This window comes from Octodon degus, unplaced genomic scaffold, assembly GCF_000260255.1.
Source record: "Octodon degus isolate 3935 unplaced genomic scaffold, OctDeg1.0 scaffold00031, whole genome shotgun sequence".
NCBI lineage: Eukaryota > Metazoa > Chordata > Mammalia > Rodentia > Octodontidae > Octodon > Octodon degus.
This window is the reverse complement of record NW_004524607.1, coordinates 121,042-140,007: the sequence shown is the minus strand read 5'-3', so window position 1 is coordinate 140,007 and position 18,966 is coordinate 121,042. Positions and strand designations below refer to the sequence as shown.

The 18,966-nt window shown below is 41.1% G+C and overlaps 1 protein-coding gene across 1 annotated transcript in view; it reads left to right on the top strand.

Moving 5' to 3' along the window:
* Positions 1-1,051: 1,051 nt before the first annotated feature.
* Bbs9 (Bardet-Biedl syndrome 9) overlaps positions 1,052-18,966 on the top strand; it is a gene marked incomplete at its 3' end in the record, with an annotated part of 110,936 nt that continues 93,021 nt past the window's right edge. Inside the window, exons 1-4 of the mRNA XM_004629646.3 lie at positions 1,052-1,200; positions 4,433-4,555; positions 10,361-10,511; positions 14,831-14,895. Of these exons, the coding sequence (XP_004629703.1) occupies positions 4,444-4,555; positions 10,361-10,511; positions 14,831-14,895 (328 nt within the window). The remainder of the gene's footprint in view (positions 1,201-4,432; positions 4,556-10,360; positions 10,512-14,830; positions 14,896-18,966) is intronic.

The window sequence follows — 18,966 nt, the reverse complement described above, 5'->3', positions numbered from 1 at the left end:
AGCTATCTTCCCAGCCCTGGAGAAACTTTTAGAATCATATTTTCTACTGGTAATATGGATTGGTGGTGGAAAGCAGTAAAATTAAAACCCAAACTGGAATCCATTGACAAAGAAGCAAATAGGTAAAATTTCAAGATTAGTGAGAAAGTATACTTGCCCTGATTTTTTTTTTTTTTTTCCTAAATTAATGTTTTAGGTACAGGGTTTCGCTATGCTTCTCGGAATCCTGAGTGATCCTCCTGTTTTCAGCTTCCTCAGCGTTGGGATTACAGCGTGCACCACCAAGCCGGTCATGGGTTTAGAGTGCTCAGAGGCTGGGCTGGCCGGCATGGGTACAGGGGATCGAACTCTGATCCCTTAGCTTGCCTAAGCAGGCGCTTATTCCACTGAGCTATCTCGCCGGCCCATGAATTTGAAGCAACAAAAAAATTGGATTTTCTTGGTGACGCTAAATGTTTTCACACCCTATACACAGAAAAATCCTAAAATTACTAAAAAACCCTAATGAATACAGTAAATACAGTAAAAATAATAACAAACGTGTGTCAGGAGCCACTCAACAGTAGTACACAGGCTTCAAAGGTGTACTGACTGATCTCCTAGCTCTGCCACCTCGGACCTCCGGTCTCAAGGGATGCGCGTCGCCCCGCCCCCACTCCCCACAGGCGAGGTGGAGGGTGTGGTCAGTGGGCGGAGCTCGAGCGCGGGCGAGGGTTCTGCCCAATGTCTGAGGAAGCGCTGCTAGGAAGGGGAAAAGAACTGCGCCTCTTCTCTTTGCTGAAGTGGAGGAGGCAGCTGCGGCAACGACTCTCTGTCTAGGACCAATTGGATTCCAGACGCGGCCATCTGGAAATTGTCGCGTCTTTCAGTGCCTCGGCCGTCCTGGACTGCAACTCCCAGGTGGCTCCGCGGCGCAGCCCCTGAGCTGCACTGAACTGCAACTCCCAGGCGGCCCCGCGGCGAAGTAACTTCAGTGGCACTGGACTACAAGTCCCAGCAGACTCCGCGGCGCCACGTCTGCCTTGCGCAGTGGCACCCGCGGTTGGTCGCCAAGACAACCGGGCGAAGATAAGCGTTAGATGGCCGAAAGTGTCCCTTTCTCAGCGGTGCGCTTGGCGGTGTATCCCCTCCCCCGTTGCTCCGTTGCTTACTCTATGTGATCGACCTTACTTGCCAGGTCTCCGCTGCCTGTCTCTACAGGTGACCACGGCGCTCGCGACGTCTGGGGTATCGCGCCTGCTCTCCGGCTCGAGGCTGCTTAGAAGAGGAGAGCGGTCTGGGTAGGAGGTTGAGGGGAGCCTTTTTTCTGTATCGGGATACAGTGGTCTGGTCCGCACGGACCTAGTGAGCATTTCCCTGGAAGTCTGTAGACTGGGGTCGATAGGAAGGCGAGGCGCAGTCCGCTCCATTTAACGTCAGGTAAGAAGCACCGATGAGGGAAACTTCGGAAGCTAAGTCTTTCCTCTGCTTTTATGTAGGCAGAACGGTTCCCCGAGGCGTGTGATGGATTGGGGAATGCCTGGTGTGAGCTTGGAGGAAGGATGTTTGCACAAAACGAGCAAGCTGGGGGCGCAAAACGTGTTGACCCTGGGAGCATCTTGAGAAAGGGCGCGGTTTAAGGATTTGATTGCAGGCTCAGCGTAGTGCCTCAGCATCTGCAGGCGACTTTTCAACAGGTCTCAGAGCCAGCCAGGACTTCCCAGCCTGTGGTGGCCGCGGAGGCCACACTAACACCCTAATGCTGCCCGCAATAGGATTACTGCTCCCATCCTGTCTTTATTCTGCAGACCCCAGCAGTTTATTCGAACTAAGCTGATTTTATCAGAACCTCCACCCAGTCAAGTTCTGCAGCCGACTTGAAGTGCCTGGAGAAGTTTATAGATTTCTTAGCCATCTTTTACTTTAAATATGAAATCGTATCTCACACGTATACACACATCTTATATATACACACATACAGAACTTGAAATATACTGGAGAGAAAACTGGGTTTTAAATACTGCCAGTACTGAGAGAGAGAAAGGAGAAAGGAGGAAGAGAGGGAGACAGGGAAACAGGCAGACAGGCAGACAGGGAAACAGGCAGACAGGGAGACAGGCAGACAGGGAGACAGGCAGACAGGGAGACAGGGAGACAGGGAGACAGGGAGACAGGGAGACAGGGAGACAGGGAGACAGGGAGACAGGGAGACAGGGAGACAGGGAGAGAGACAGGTGAGAGAAGTATTAGCAATAGGTAAAGAGGATGATTGCTGAGGTTTTTTTCATGGTGAAGAGTTCAAGAATTAGATTTTGTTTTGAAGACAATTTACAAGTTACTTATGAGTTTAAAGGATTTTTAAAATTGTAATTGCTGTGCTGTATTTATAGCTTACATGGTTATGTCACACTTTTTTTTTTTTTTTTTTTTTTTGGTGGTACTACGGATTGAACCTAGGGCCTGGTGCATGCTGGGCAAGTGCTCTACCGTTGAGCTATGTCCCCAGCCCTTTTATTTAATCTTGAGACTGTATTGTTCAGTATATACCCACGTGGTTTAACTACTTGATTGAAATACTTATTCCAGAAAAAAAAAAAATCCCAACAGCAATAATATAAAGTTTTTCAGGTGTTTAGCAAGTCAAATCTCTTAGAACACTTTAAATTATATACAGTGTATACATATTTATTTTTGGTATTGGGTTTTTCTTTTTTCTCCTTCTCTTGTTTTTAGTAGGAGGGGTGGAACTTAGGGGTGCTTTACTGTTGGGCTATGTTCTTATCCCTTTTAGAATTTTATTGTGGATTGAGTGTGGTGATGCACACCTGTAATCTCAGCACTTGGGAGGTTGAAGTAGGAGGATTATAAATTCAATGTCAGTCTGTGGTGTACAGCAAGTTCAAGGCCAGCCTGAGCTAGCATGAGCTAGCTACTGCTAGAACATGTCTCAAAATTAAAGCAAACCAAATCAAAATATAGAAACAAGAAAATTCCCCCATATTATTTTGAGATGGGGTCTCATTCAAGTTGTCCCAGCTGGCCTCAAAGTCGCCAGTCTTCCTGCTTCAAGTCCTGGGGGTTTAAATATGACATCTAGCACCTTGTGTCCTGTGCAGGGTGAGCACTGCTGGGTGACCAATTAGCTGGGATCATAAACTCAGCACCAGTAATGAATTAAAGGGATAGAGTTTAAGAAAGGAACATACTTTCTTTGTAAGGAAGAAAAAGTAGAAGACAGCTGCCTAAAAGAGAGGGCAAGTGGTTTCAGAAACATTGATCCTTCCCAGGCCATTTGTTCTGGCTCATGTTATCAGATGATAGTGATTCTTCCCCCTAGGTGGGTACTTGTCACAACCTGATTGACTCCTTGGGCTGTCTTCTATGGATCCCAGGCCACAAGACCCTAACTGGGGACTCCCTGCTGTGTGTGCATTTCATTTGGTGGGCTTTGATTTCTTTCTGCCCTTGAAGTTGAGGCATTTGCTTATAGAAAGGTAGCTTAATGATTAAGTAAGGGGAAGCATGTGTTTATAGTGCAGTAATATGTATAGTGACCTTAGAATAATAAAAAAAGATGTATATTACACATGCCTTGGTGTGTATATTTTTATGTACTTTAAAAAATAGTTCAATAAATATTAAGAATGGCTTTATGTAAATTTCTTATTTCTGCCTTTCAAATATACAAATTAAAAAAACAAAACAAAACAAAACAAATATACAGATTAGACAACTCTATAAGACTCAGAAAGCCAAAGGAAAAAATTCTACACCTTATCCCCAATCAATTCAATTAGTCTGCCTTTTATTTTACATAGCAAATACCTATAGAAAAATGTTCTTCAAATAAGTTCTATAGTTGCTGTGGAAAGGGTGGAAAACTTAAGTTATCTAAGTCCTTAACTACTCTTCAGAATTCTATCATCTTTTGTAGATAAACATGGTGGTCAATGGTACCATCATGTTCAGTCATAAAATTCACAACTGGGACTCAGTTTCATGGTACTTTGAGTTCTATAGCTCATGTGCCAGTTTCCATGTTTGATTTCCTTATCTCATTGGATTTTTTCAGCTATCTGTAACAGAAGATGCTGCAGTTCAGATTGAAAGAAAGTTAAGTATTTTTGCTAAGGACTCTGCACTCAGTAGTACTGGTGGATTTGAAATCATGGTCCTTGAAAGAATATTTTAAAAATTTCTTTACACAGTTTTCTTAAATGTCTCAGAAGATAGGATTAGCCCAACATAAACTTTTCAGCCCAATTTGCCAACAGTAATGAAAAAAATCTGCTTTGTTTTTCTACCCATTTGGATTTGTGGTTTCACATATGTGTCCAAAATACAAAAAAATTAAAGTTAATACAGAAATGTTAATCTAAAAGTCTTCAGATCTACTTGAGATAATTCATGATGTTAAGTGGATTTTTATTAAGAGTGAACCCTTTCTTTTTAGAGTGAAGGGAAATGTCTTTGTTTAAAGCCCGTGACTGGTGGTCCGTACTTCTGGGAGAAAAAGAAGAATTTGATCAGGGCTGTTTGTGCTTGGCTGATGTTGACAACAGTGGGAGTGGACAAGGTAAGCAGTGTCTGCCGTTCATTCTTAGCGCTGTGGGTTGAACCAGGCCTCACACCCTCTAGGCAAGTGCTCTGTTACTGAGCTGTATCCCAGCAGCATGATGGTGCATCTAGGAGCAAAGCTTTGAAAATAGCAAGTAAAAATAATGACGCTTATTAAATGTATACTTTATAGAACGTAATTGAGGTGTCATAATTACAATATTCATCCATTTATTTATTTATCTGAATCAGGGTCTCATTCAAGTTGGTGTCAAACTTGCTAGGTAGCCCATGCTGGCCTGGAGCTGCCTCAGCTTCAAGTCCTGGGATTAAGAATTCACCACCAGAACTCATTTAGAAATTATTTACAAGAAAAATAATGTCCTTTAGAAAGTGGATCTGAAATCTATTCATGTCATAGTGAAATTATGCTAGCTGTGTTTGTAGAAAACAACTGTTAAATCATTGCTGTCATTGTCCTATTATAATACTGAAGCCAATTTCTGTCCTGTTTTTACTTATTGTTCTTTGCATCTTCATATGTTTTAAGCGGCCTCTAAAACATCTAGTTATAGATCATTGGCATATGAAACTCATACAGAAAGTCCCCAACCTAGGAATATACATGTTGCAAACTTTCACTGGTGTACTGTAGAAGACTCACTTTGTTGGCTAACAAATCTTGTTTACAAATAATTCTCTAGGAATGGAACTTGTTTGTAAATCAGGGACTTATTTTGTGTGGTTTAAATCATTTGGTGTTGTGAGCTTTTCTTTTGTAATCCAGATAATCATTGGCTTCTTAGAAAAGAAGCTTCTTGTATCCTTTTTTTTTTTTTTGTTCGTTGTAATGAATATTGTCCTCTTCACTATTCTTTATTCTGTGTCTCTTTACTATAATTAAAACAGTAGGATCTGAGGAGAAAGTAGAGAGAAAAATTATGTTAACAAAGAAGAGTGATAGGTCCTACATGACATTTTAGACTATGTCAGCTATTTCTGAGGAAACTTGGGGTTCTGTCTGACACAGTAGGAGGTAGGAAGGACTCTGTTCAGAGGGTGTCCTTGAACGGCTCCTGAAGGAACCTAACCTTTGCTTACCTGTTAGAGCTGTGGTTCCTGTAAAGTTTGGTACATAAGAGTCACACCACAGAAATACTTGCCGGAGAGGACACCTTCAAACCCACTGCTACCCAAACTGTCTATAGCTTGCCTTGGTTGTAAACTGCACCTATTGATTTTCTGAACAACACACTCACTATTCCTGTTAGTGCTCCTTACTGGGGTGCCACCTGTGGTTACCAGTATGCTGAACTATTGCCCCCTAACCCCTATTATGTGGCCAGCTATGAGCAGCTTCCTCTGTTTTCCCAAGAAGTATATAAAAGCATTGTTTCTTATTTGTGTGCCATATGGATAAAAACATTGATCATTATTTCCCAGTATCTTGGAGAGGTTTTTATAGGTGAAGATTGTCTGTTTCAGACAAAAGAGATCTTACAAGATTGTATTCTCTAAGAGGGGTCAAACATCTAAATTTTGAGAATGAACTATTTCTCTCCTTCCCTCTTTTCTTTTCCCCTCCCTCCATCTCTCCCTCCACTTTGTTTTCTCCTTCCTTCCTTCCTTCCCTCCCTCCTTCCCTCCCTCCCTCCCTTCCTCTCTCCCTCCCTTCCTACTTTCTTTGTTTCTTTCTGGTTTTTTGAACCAGGGTCTTACTATGTACTTCAGGCCAGCTTCAGAGTGATCCTCCTGCCTCTACCTCCTGAGTGCTGGAATTAAACTGTGTACCACCTATCTGTCTTCATTTTGAGAATTTCTAAAGTTAAATGGTGCTGCTGTAAAGTTTGTGAATTTTTATCATCACTTTTGTGTTATAGAAATTTTGATAGAAATCCCTAGCATATAGAATAGTGGTAAAGAAGAAATCCCTGGCATAAGAGTAGTGGTAAAGGGACCGGGGAGATAGCTCAGTGGAGGAAGTGCCTGCCTGGCAGGTGCAGGGTCCTGAGTTCAATCCCCGGTTTTGCCAAGAAAAGAGTAGTGGTAAAGATTTGGGAGGGAGGGCTGTGCCGTTTGCATTTAAAACCCTGAACAAGGAGAGAAATTGGAACAAGAGGGAGGGAAACCAAGGGTTGTCCCTGGAGAATGCAGACATTAAAGGGGAAGTGTACGGAGAGGGGTCATAGGCAATTTTGAGCAGGCTGTTTGAGACAGGTGGACCATGCAGGCTGGTGTCTGAGTGGCAAGGCTTAATGATAACAGGATTGACAAGTGTCCCTGACATGTAGTAGCGAGTGGTTTATTGCCATCCCTGCTTAGGGGGGATGAATGGTTACCATGATAACAAGATCTAGATTTCAGACAGTAAGATTGATTGGGAGATGGGAGACTGTTTAAGGGTCTCTAAAGAAACTTAGCTATGAAAGGGTGATGACTTGGGGACACTGCAGGGTCAGTGTGTGGGGCAGAGGCTATGACTGACCAAACAAACATTTGGGAAGATAGTGATGGGGTCAGATATGCAGATGGAAGGATGAACTGACATTAAACAGATGGGAACTTCTTTTTCACTGTGACACAAAGCAAGAAGATAAAAATGAATAAAGATGGAGAAAGTGCGGGTGTCCTGATTAAGTTTAACTCTGTGTGGTCTATTGGACTTTAATGTTGGCATGTTTGGTCATTAAGTAGAGATGTGCTAGGAATCACCTCAGCTGCCTATTTAAGTTTTAATATGAATTTTGGAAGGTATCCAAAATCTGGCCTGTGAGTGGTACTGATTTTGACATTCTCCTTGGTGTGCAACAATTCTGTGTCACTCTCCCAATATCATATTCCTTAAATGTACAAATTCAGGAACCAAATAGGTGCTCTGAATGCTCAGAAATTGATGAAACAAACACACAAACAAGAATACATTGACTTTGTTCTCTCACTGGGTGAACTGTGCTAAAAATTTGTGTATTAAAGGGAAAGAAAAAAAAAATTTAAGTGATTGCTTCCATGACTACCATTAGCAGTCTTTCTGGAGTCTAGAATTAGTTTCTCAGAACCCAGTACTCAGTGTTCTCACAAAGCTTGAGCATTTCCTGCCCTGACTGTACTTGGGGAGATAACTCCCTGTCCAGGAGGTATATGTGGTGTGATCACAGTGACTGTGCACAGCCATGTCATTGTTCTGGGCTTCAAGTCTATACACTGAAATATGTTTGGGAAGAGGCAGAAGCCAGGACTGTCTGGTCTGGCTGCTGGGATTAGTCTTCTGTGTCACTGATATGGAATATTTATGGTTATAAACTTTAAAAAAAAAGGCCTTAATGAATGTGATTGACACATAGTAGTGCTTTATTTTTCTTTTTTTAAATTTATTTTATTTATTTATTTATTTATTTATTTGCGTGTGTGGCCAGCTCAGCCCGCCTGGGGGCAGGGCTGGCTGGCATGTGGTACTGGGAGATTGAACTGCAGTCCATGTGCTTTGCTAAGCTTGTTCTAAGTAGGTGCTTTAGACCACTGAGCTATCTCACCAACCCAGTAGTGCTTTCTTACAATTGAGTATTATTCAGAAAAAAAGCATTCATGGTTTTTTAATGGCTTCACAGTCTTTTAATTTGGGAAATCACACACTAGTTAATTAACTGTAGGTTGAACTTTGTGATCAGACTGTTAATCTAGTTACTGTAATAATTCCTCTGATTTTTTTAAAAAAATTTTTATTCTTTTGGTACAGGGTCTTGCTACGCAGCTCGGACTCGTAGTGATTCTCCTATCTCAGCCTTCCCAACGCTGGGATTACAGGCATGTGCGGGGCTGATATGGCGTGTGGTACTGGGGATTGAATTTGGGTCCTTGTGCTTGCCAGGCAGGTTCTTAGACTTCTGAGCTATCTCCCCAGCCTGTAGTACCTCTGATTTTTAAAAACTGATATATACAGATTGTTCTTCTTAAGGTTAGTTTATTACTCTGTGACTTTGACTGTCTTGACTTCCTTTTATTTCTGAGAGTAGGGCTGTCCTGAAGTCAAATCTTGGTGATTCAGTGAGTTACAGTGGGGTTTAAGCAATTACAGGATACAGGGAAACTAAATGGGGATGTTTTAGAAAAATTTGGTGGCTTAAGTCTCCTTCAATCTTTCTAAATTCTTGGTTGTTTGAGACAGGGTCTTACTCTGTAGTTCAGGCTGGCCTTGAGTCCTCAGTGGGGACTAGGCTAGCCTTGAATTTGTGATTTTCTTGCCTCAGTCTCTTGAGTGCTGAGATTATAGGTGCAAGTCAACATGCAGATGCTTTCCAGATTCTCTTAGTAACTCCATCCTAACAATGCAGTCTTATTCTTTCTGATCAGCATCACTACTTTTACTTAACAACCTGAAGAGATTTGCTAAGTCCCATTATTTTGATCGGAAACCCAAAGAGTGCATCTCTGAATAGATCCTCTTTGCTTAAGTCCCTGATATATGTGGTAAGAAATTCTTTCTGTAGGTTCCAGAGTTCCTGACTTATTCTTTGCCCTATGATGAAGATTTTGAGGTTCAAATTCATTAATCCCTTGCTTTACATTATCTGGCACTTTTAGAAAAAGCTGTCCTTTATCGGGTTTGGCATTCTTCCTTCTGTCAGTTGGCCTGTGGAAGTAGCTGTCCTGTCCTGGAGTTTGCACGACTGCAGTGAGCAGGACTGTGGGTGACTAGCAGTGGTAACTTAAGTTGTCTGGTGCCATGCACAGGGTGTGCCCAGTACACACCTAGAGTATGGACAGAAGTCTTACTTCTTTGATCCCCAATTGAGCCCAAGAACCAATTCCAAATACCCTAGTGGGAATTGGGGCCTGCCGTTTCTCATTCTCTAGTGCTCATTTCTATACCAGGTAACCCCTGATAGATACTGGGGGTTAGGACATCAACATATGATTTTAGGAGACACAGCTGAACCTGTGGCATCTGGCATGTTTCCCTCTATGTCAACACTAGACATTGTTAATCAGGGGACTGGAGTGACCCTTCAGAATCCTTTCTAGTACAGTGTTTTTGGCGGGACCAGGGATTGAACTCAGGCCCTTGCACTTGCCAGGAAAGTGCTTATTCCACTGAGCCATCTCCCCAGCCCCTAGTACTGTGTTTTTGATGGTCACAACCAGTTGTAGAGGTGATAACTTATGTTGAAATCACTTTATAACCTTGCTTTGATAAAATTTTTGCTTTGATTGAGACAAATTATGATTGATGCCAAGTCAAGACTTGAATACATTTCAATATTAGCATTATAAAGTTTTTTCCCCCTCTAACCAGAGGTATTGAATGTACGGTTTCCTTCCTTCTGGGCAAGCTCTTACTACTGAGCCACCCCTGTGCCCCGAGTCCTACAGCTGCTTTTTTTTTGCCCCCTGGTGGTGGGGATTGAATTTGGGACCTTGTGCTTGCCAGGCAGGTGATTATGCTGCTGAGTTATATCTCCAGCTAAAGCTGCTTTTAAAAAGCTGTGTGTTCTTCAAACACTTTCACTTTAATCATGTCTTCATTTGGCAGGGTGGCCTTTGTATATGCAGCATTTTTTTACTCTTTAGATTTCTTTTGTACATTAGAAGTTTTATTCTTAAAGAGAGTTGCTAACATTTGTTTTCCTTCCTGTATCTTTTTTTTTCTTTCTTTCTTTTTTCTTTTCTTTCTTTTTTTTTTTTTGGTGGAACCGGGGATTGAGCTCAGGTCCTTGTGCTTGCCAGGCAAGCACTTATTCCACTGAGCCATCTCCCCGGCACCCCTGTATCTTTTTTTAAATAAAGATTATTTTGTGTTTTCATTAAAATTTATTTTATCTCTCTACAGACAAAATAATTGTGGGCAGTTTTATGGGATACCTTAGAATCTTCAACCCCCATCCGGTTAAAACGGGTGATGGAGCTCAGGCTGAAGATCTGCTTCTAGAAGTGCATCTACAAGACCCAGTTCTTCAAGTGGAAGTAGGAAAGTTCGTTTCGTAAGTACAGCCCAGGCATCCTGGTATTGCATGTGCAGTGTCAGTTGCTTACTGTGTCACTTCTGTGGATTCTTCAAAGAAGAATTATATGTGTTCTGGAAGTTGGTGTGCAGGTGTTCCTCATGTACTGAGCACTTTTTTTTTAATATAGAAACCTCTACATTTATTTTATTTTTATTTATTTATTTTTTTTGTGAGCAGAATATATTTATTGAGAGAAAGAAAGCTCCCGTCCAGAGAGAGGGACAGGAGGGGGCCCCTGGGTAGTTCCCCCCGTAACCTCTACATTTATGATAGACTAATGTAGGGCCTTTTTATAGTAACAGACCTGAGGTACCTGACATAAAGAGTCTTAAAGGAAATAGATAATTTCTAAAAATAAATAAATAGGAAGCATTTACTTATTTAAACAGCAACTTGTTCAATTGGTATGTCTATTTATATAATTAGTCATAATGTCAGATAATTGTTATTTTTAGCTTAAAACTTTGAAGTTTTAAGATAATTTACTTGTATGGAGTCCTCTCTTGAAGAATGACAGCTTAACCCACAAAATAAGTCTTTTCCATACAAGAGATTTGTTTCAAAGTATTTTACTTTTAAACTTAATTTATTTTAGAAAAGTACTAGTTTACACTTTGTGTAATATATCTGCTTTTTATTTCCTGATGATATTGCTGACTTTATCTTATTTTCATATGTGAATTCTTAAAATTAAGCCCATATTTCTTAATCTTTTAAAAGTAGTGTGAAAAGTTATCATATAGGCACAGGTGGTTTGTTTGCCTCTTCTTTTTGGGCCCCCGTGCCCTCTTAAGTCAGTTTAGTATCCTGAATTTTGAATTTGGCTCACTCTGCTTGTTCATTATAATTGATTGGCCTCAGGAGGTATTTGTTTGGGGCTCTGACTCCTGTTTGGAAAGTAGGTTCAAACTCCTGTTTTGAAATCCTGCTGTGCATTCTCTGTCCTCCAGTGGCCATTTTGTCTTGCTGGAAATGTACAATGTGAGTTCCTTAGCCAGAGCATGAGGTAAAAGTTTTTTATGTGGGCACAGGCTGGACCTGGGAGGGTATGATGTATAAAGCTGGTCCATCTCTACTCCTTTTATTCTATTTTGTTTTTTGTCTTGTTGAGACTGGGTCTTGCTATGCAGTTCAGACTTGTAGTGATCCTTCTGTCTCAGCCTTCCCAGCACTGGCATTACAGGCATATGACACCACACCCAGTTTCTGGGCCAGCATGGCACACCTAAAGTTCTGAGGATCAAACTCAGGTCCTTGCACTTGCCAGGCAGGTGCTTAAACCGCTGAGCTATCTCCCTAGCCCCAATGAGTGGATGTTCTTGTTGGCTTTTATAAACATTTGTCTCAGTCTTATCTGCAAGGCCAGTGAGATCTACTACTCAGTCATAAAGAAGGACAAACTTGATACTTTTATAGCTAAATGGATGGACCTTGAAACCATAATCTTAAGTGAAATTTTAAATAGGGCACATATATGTAAATATCACATTGCCTTTCTGGAGTGAGAAATAAAATTTAAATGGGAACTACAATATATAGTATATATTGTAAAATAGAAAGAAATTGTTGAAAAGTAAAGGGGAATGGGGGAGGATAAAATGGAAACAAAGCTTTGTAAATAAGGAAGGGAAGAGGAGTAGAAGGGAAGGGAAGGGAATGGGGAGAAAAAGAGGAACTAAGATTTTTCATATATAGGTACAAATTCCCTCTGATGAATGTGATCATTATGTATATTTGAATTATGCAATATACTATAAATTTTTTCTAAAAATAAAGTTTCTAAATACTAAGAAATAATGGAACTGGAGTTTGAGTGTAGGGGCCACACAGCCAAGACTCAGACCTGTCTCTGACTCCATATTAACTTTCTTAAATGACGTCATGCTGTTTTCATGTTTTGCCTGTCCAATTGCATAAAAGTATCTCTGAAGGCACAATCAAGTAGTGTATAGTTGTGTATATTTGCATGATAGATGTGCATATTTGCATTTTCTGGCAGTAGCACAAGTGATCAATATTTATGTGTCAGAGTATTAGTGTTTTATAGATATTATCTAAAATAATTCTTATTTTGTGAATGACCCGATAACCCTCGGAATATTAAACACATTTAGTAAGGTGCCGAGTTGGAACCCTAATCAAGGTCTTCACACTCGAATCACAGTCCTTGCAGTTTAGGACGGAGCTTGCACAGAAATTGCACACTAGAGGCTGCTTCGTACGTGGGCTGCAGTGTTTTAATTTAAGAGCTGACAATATTTAAGAACCAGAGGCTGCACATAAAATGCCTGCTTTCTTTCTTTCTTTCTTTTTTTTTTTGCACTTCAAAATACTGTGTTTATTATGTCTGTAAATGAAAAATTTGCTTAAAAATAGTGTATATTGTATAATTTTAGTCCTTGAGCCAAATATTATTTTTCACCAAGATATAATTTTCACACAGTACAATGCACATTTTTTTCTTGTACAGCCTGACTTTTCAATAATTTTATAGACCTGTGCGATCACCAGGGCCGTTAGGACTTGGAATATGTCTGTTAACTCAGGAAATTCCTTCCTGCCCTAGCCAGCCGCCCTGCCCTGCTGCACCCAGAGTCAGCTGCATTCTGATTTCTAACACCATAGTTTACCATCTGGTATTTCTCATGGATGGAGCCCAAAGCTTTTAAGCTCATTCATAAGATTGGGTGTGCACGAGCCGATTCTTGCTCCTCCTCTTCTTCCTCTTCTTCTTCCTTTTTTTGATCTGTCTTCACTACAGAACAGTGATACAGTTTTGGCCATTGGTTAAGCGTTTGTAACATATCACAATCACTTTCAACCCCTTTATTCCTGTTTTTTATCCCTCTCTCCTTAATCTCTGAAAATATTGTTTCCTATCATCTCACTTCAATTCTATTGATTGATATTTGAGGTTTCTCATATAGTAGAAATCATACATTTTACCTTCTTTGTTTAGTCTTGATATTGTGTACTTACCTATAACTTTAATTTATACAGACTAACTATATGTAAGTAAAATGCCTGCTTTCTGGCTTTTCTTGATTAATGTGGAGATCTGGTTACAAGCTCAGAACCAAACAGTAGCCGCCTCCTGAAGTCTGGCCCAGCCTTGGGTTTATCACAGCTGCTCCTGGGGCTGGGGAGGTAGCTCAGAGGTCTAAGTGCCTGCGTGGCAGTTGAGGTGGGCACATTGTCCACCCAAACCGGGCATGGTGGTGCACCCCTATAATCCCAGCACTGGGGAGGCTTAACAGGAGAATCACTATGAATCCAAGACGTGTAGTGAGATCCTGTATCAAATACATATAAAAAAAAATCACAATTGTTCCTATCCTGTAGTCATAACCTCCATCAGCTTGACTCTCAAAGACTGTAAGTTTAGGAATTGTAGCCTGTACCCTGTTGTTCCTGGAGACCACTTGACATGGACTGGGAAGTAGGGCAGGGTTATTGGGATTGTACTGAATGTTGTCAGCATTTTAATAACATTTCAAATCTGGAAGTGATACAGGCCTTTTCTTAATGATGAGTGTTTGTAGACCTTTATGCTTTAGGAGGTGCTTACATGATTGTGTTTCATTTAATTGAAACATTTTATTTTCTACAGGCTCAGGGAGGTTAAGTGGCTTAAGCGCCAGAGTGACAGGTTAATTACAGAGGCAGACCACTCTGTAGCTCCTTACTGTGGTACAGTCCTCTGGTTCTTCTGGAAGGTGATTCTGGGCTCACTCTTCCTCCAAGTCCCCATTGTTTCAAAATGCAAGCAGCTCCTGGAGGCAGTGTATTTTTTCCCTCCTTCCCTCCTTGCTTTCCTTCCTCACTCCCTCCTTCCCTCCCTCCCTGTCTCCCTCCTTCCAACCCTGGCTTCTTGCCTTTTTTTTTTTTCTTTTTTTGGTGGAGCCAGGGATTGAACTCACGCCCTTGTGCTTGCCGGGGAAGCACTTATTCTACTGAGCTATCTCTCTGGCCCCGCCTTTTTTTTTTTTTTTTTCTTGCTTGACATGGTCTCACTGAATTTCTCAGGCTGGCCTCAACTTGGGATCCTCCTGTTCCACCTTCCTGAGTAGCTGGGGTTGCGGGCAAGTGCCACAGCACCTGCAAGACAGAGTATTGAGCCTATGGGATTGTCAGCTTGCATACTTGTTAACTTTATTTTTGAGCTTAGAGTATTAGCTAATTAATTGTTTTGTTTACTTACAGGGGTTGTTGTGAGATCTTTTTGAAATTATTTTGAAACTTTTTGGTTTTATCTGAAATTAATATTTAAAACCTTTGAAAACTTTCTTTTACAGAGGTACTGAAATACTTCATTTGGCTGTGTTGCATCCTAGAAAACTTTGTGTCTACTTTGTCTCAGGTAAGAAACAGTTTCCTTCCTAGTATGGACTTTGTATTGAAAACTAGGCTTTCTTTTCTTTTCTTTTTTTTTTTTTTTTAAATAAAGTAAATGTTCCTTAGTTTTGACTGGTTGAAGAGTCAAACCAGTCATTGGGTAGATTTTATTGTTAGCATTTTCCTATTATTTGTTATGTTTTCAGATATTTAAGATATTGTATTTTCTTCTCTCCTATTTCTTTGTATACTGTAATTTCTAGCAGGTGGTTTCTTCTGTTCCCTTCCATTTAGGAATTGTGTTCAGAATTGTTAGGACTACTAGAGGCTTCTTCTATGGACTTAGGACCCTTGAGTCTTGAGAACTGTTCAGTAACAGAAAAATTCATTAGGTGCTGAGACACAGTGGCTGAGGTGCATTTTCTTGGTAAACTGCGGGTGTTCTCTTGTTGGTACCAATTTTTTAGCTTTAAATTGTCTTGGCTCACTTAGACTACAAGACACTTAGGCAACTTAAGCAGGTTTTATTCTCCGATACGCTTCTGTGGGGGCAGAATTTGGGTTCAACATTTACAATTTTTTAAAAATTTTTTATCTTTTTGAGATAGGGTCTTGTGCAGTTCAGGCTGGCCTTGAGCTCACTTTGTAGCCCAGGCTGGTCTTGAACTTCCAGTGGTCCTCCTGCCTCAGCTTTCTGAGTGCTGGGATTGCAGGCATGCACCACTGTGTGTGGCTGGCTTCAGCATTTTCTGTATATGGAGTTCCTGTAGAACCACACCATGTACAGAATCCCTTATGGATTCTTTTGAGATTTTCTGTAAGTATTAGTTTCTAGGATTTGGATTGGTTTGTCTTCTTCTCTTGATTTGGGTCTTCTTTGTAATTTTAGATTGGTAATTTGTATGTGCCATCACTAAGCTGGATATTCTCAGGCAGTCTCTTTGGGGTAAAGAGCTGCTGACTCTCTAAAGCAGGCCTGGGGGCCAGGCACATGGTGTAATGTTATATCCGGTACATGCTCATTGGATGGATGTGTGATGGATTTCTAGCCTCCCTAGTAGCACGTGATATTTTACTCAATGAGCTACTCAGGCCCTGGAGGAGAACTTGCCCATAGATACCCTGAGTACCTCTTGGGCAGTGAGTCTCTTCTGGAAGCCCTGTGGGGGTGCTAGCTAGAGCCTGAGAAGAGGGGCATCTTAGGAACAACAAATTAGCTTAGCTTTTTGGTCTTCTCTGGTTCGTATGATTTATGACCAGAAAAACCTGAAGCTTTTTGACTGCCACCATGACTTGTTTGGTCACAGTTTCTTTATGGGACATTGGTATTTACCTATAAATTAATGTTGTTAATTTATTTATTTATTTACAAGGTCTTGCTATGCAGCCCAGACTCATAAGGATCCTCCCGTCTCAGCCTCCCCAGTGCTAGGATCACAGGCGTGCACCACCATGCCTGGTTTCAGGGCTGGTGTGTGGTACTGAGGATTGAACTCGGGGACTGTGTGCTTGCCAGGCAGGCGCTTAGGCAGCCGAGCTATCTCACCAGCCATTTACCTATAAATTAGTGTTCCAAATGAAAGTTATTTGCTCTGGGAATGATTTTATTGTTCTTTTATTTTGTGTGTTAATTTAAAGGTTTGTATTCTCTAGTGACAAGAAGTTGCCTAAAACTACATTCCCTTAGTCCCACCTCACTTCCCTCATCTCTCATTTCTTCAGCCTATTGAATTACTTGTAGGCTAACAATTTATGTATTTGTCTTGGCTTGGCTTAAGTTGAGAAATAGGGGATATTAATATTTTTATTCTCTTGAGTATGTGTTGGGGTCCCGACTGAACTTTTTCTGGGCTTTCACTGCAACAGGAAAGGTACAAACACCTCTAGTGTCTGTTATAGCTCTGTGGTCAGCAGATTAAAGTAACAGCTAAACTTACATCCTTTCTCTTTCCAGATACAGTATTTTTGGTTTTCTTTTATAGTCTGTGTGCATCTAAAAATGAATTGAGGTGCACTTGAGGAGATGCCTTGGCAAGTTGCTTGGACGTGGGGAGCGACCTTTGGTCAGCAGGGTGACTTCTTTTGGTGGGTATTTTCTTAGTACAGAGAGGCACTAGGGCCTCACTGGCTTGAAGGTGCACCCTCATTGCGCTCTGGTGGAGAGCAAGTATCCATGGTGTCTTGAGTTCCTTCCAGAGTAAGTGATTACAGACATGTAAGCTATATTGATTCTTTTCTTATAAATTGTCTTTTTCAAACAACAGGTATTTACTGAGCACCTTGCCTCTTTATGGAATTTTAATGGTTGCCAAGAGGAGGACAAAAAGATGCAGATCTTTACTGTTGATGGGTTTATATAATCTGACTTAGTTACTTACCACGCTGAGTAATGGCTTTGATTTCATTGAATGTCTTTAGATTATTCAGCAGTTATCTAAGGTTACTTTGAAATGGTTGCAAGGAGACCTTTGGAAGTTTTTTTGTGTGTGGTATAAATCATATTTTCTTATGAAGTAAGATCAGCATAAATGTTCTAATATGTTTTGCACCTGGGGCTTTGTACATTATATGCTAATATTTTGGGATTATGAAGATTGGACATAGTTCCCCATGCATGCTAAACAAGTAAAGTACTGTGCTATACCCTCAGTGGCTCTATTGATTGGTTAGAGATATATTAACAAGAGAAAAACAGAAATTCATTGACATGTATGTTGCATCTGTATCCACGGGAGTACTCAATGTAATTAGCACTTGAGCTTCAAAACCATTATAGGCTAAGTAAAGGAAATGTATTTTGGGTTTCTAGACTGAAAAGGTGACCAGGAAAAGTATGATAAATAAGAGCTATATAGTAAAGTTTATTATGAAGATTTAAGTCATAGATTCTTCATTATGAATTAAAATGTTGAGGGTTCTTTTGCTTAATTCATACAGAAATCATGAATTGGGCAAAACACAGCTCTTCTATCAGTCCTGATGCCAAAGGTTGACACCAGTTAATGCTGGATGCCGTTTTGGATTCTGGCGGTGGTAGGTGTTTGCTATTGAAAGCTGCCTCTGTTCCATGCTGGCTTCTGCTGGATTGTCAATGAACTCTACCAGAGGCTGGTCTCAGTTGTTGATCTTCATCAGCTGCAGGTCTCTGGAGCTGTTCAGGGCTAACAGCACTTAGTATTTATAGCTTTTTCATTTATAGCAACTACTTTGTCAATACTACTCATGTTATGAATCCTAAGGAGATTTCCAGGACCTTCTGAGCCCACATTACCTGAGAAGCAAGTCACAACCAGATATGCAGGACCACTAGAGCGAGCCTTTGTTTAAACAGAACCTATGCAGCAAGACAGAGGTCTGTGCACCAGAGAAGCCCTCCTAGACCAACCTGAGGAGGGCAAAGGGTGCTGTTTCTGAAACCACAGTAGGCCTGTGAGTAGTCCATACATGAGCCTGCTGATTGGTCCGTGCTGTTCTAAAAGCAAACCTGACCCAAGCCTGTTGATGGATCCAAACTCAGTTCTATTTATTAGTTTAAATTGGAGCCTGCTACAGTCAGGAAAAACATCTGCTGAAGCAGGAACTGGGTGTCCAAGACAGCTGTCCTGATGGCTGCCCTGTTGGTGTTTGAGGAGCGTGGGGATGTCAATAATGGGTTCTGATCCCCCACCCGTCTTGGCCATGTTAGAGGCAGTGTCCCTATCATATCTGCAAAGAGGTGGCAGTGCTTGGAACTTCTGGAGCAGGAGGTGCTACAGCTGACTGCCAAGTGCACCCCTGTAAGAACAGGCAGGAGGAGCGTGGATGCTATATAAGCAGGAGGACACTGAGTCCTGTTGTCCCAGTCCACCCTGGAGGGGAACTGGGAGCAAAGGAAAGCAAGGGAGAGAGGCAAGTCAGCCATTGGCCAATCCTGCCCCTTCTTTCATTAGAGGAGAAGGGAGGAGAAAACCAGGCACTTCTCGTCTGCCTGGTATAGGATAGGGAGATGTCTTTATAAATGGAAATTTCCTCTATAAATGTCAATTTGCTTTACAAAATTACACTTGTGCCTTCTTAGAATGTTCATTGCTATTTTTTAATGGTCTTTTTTTTTTTT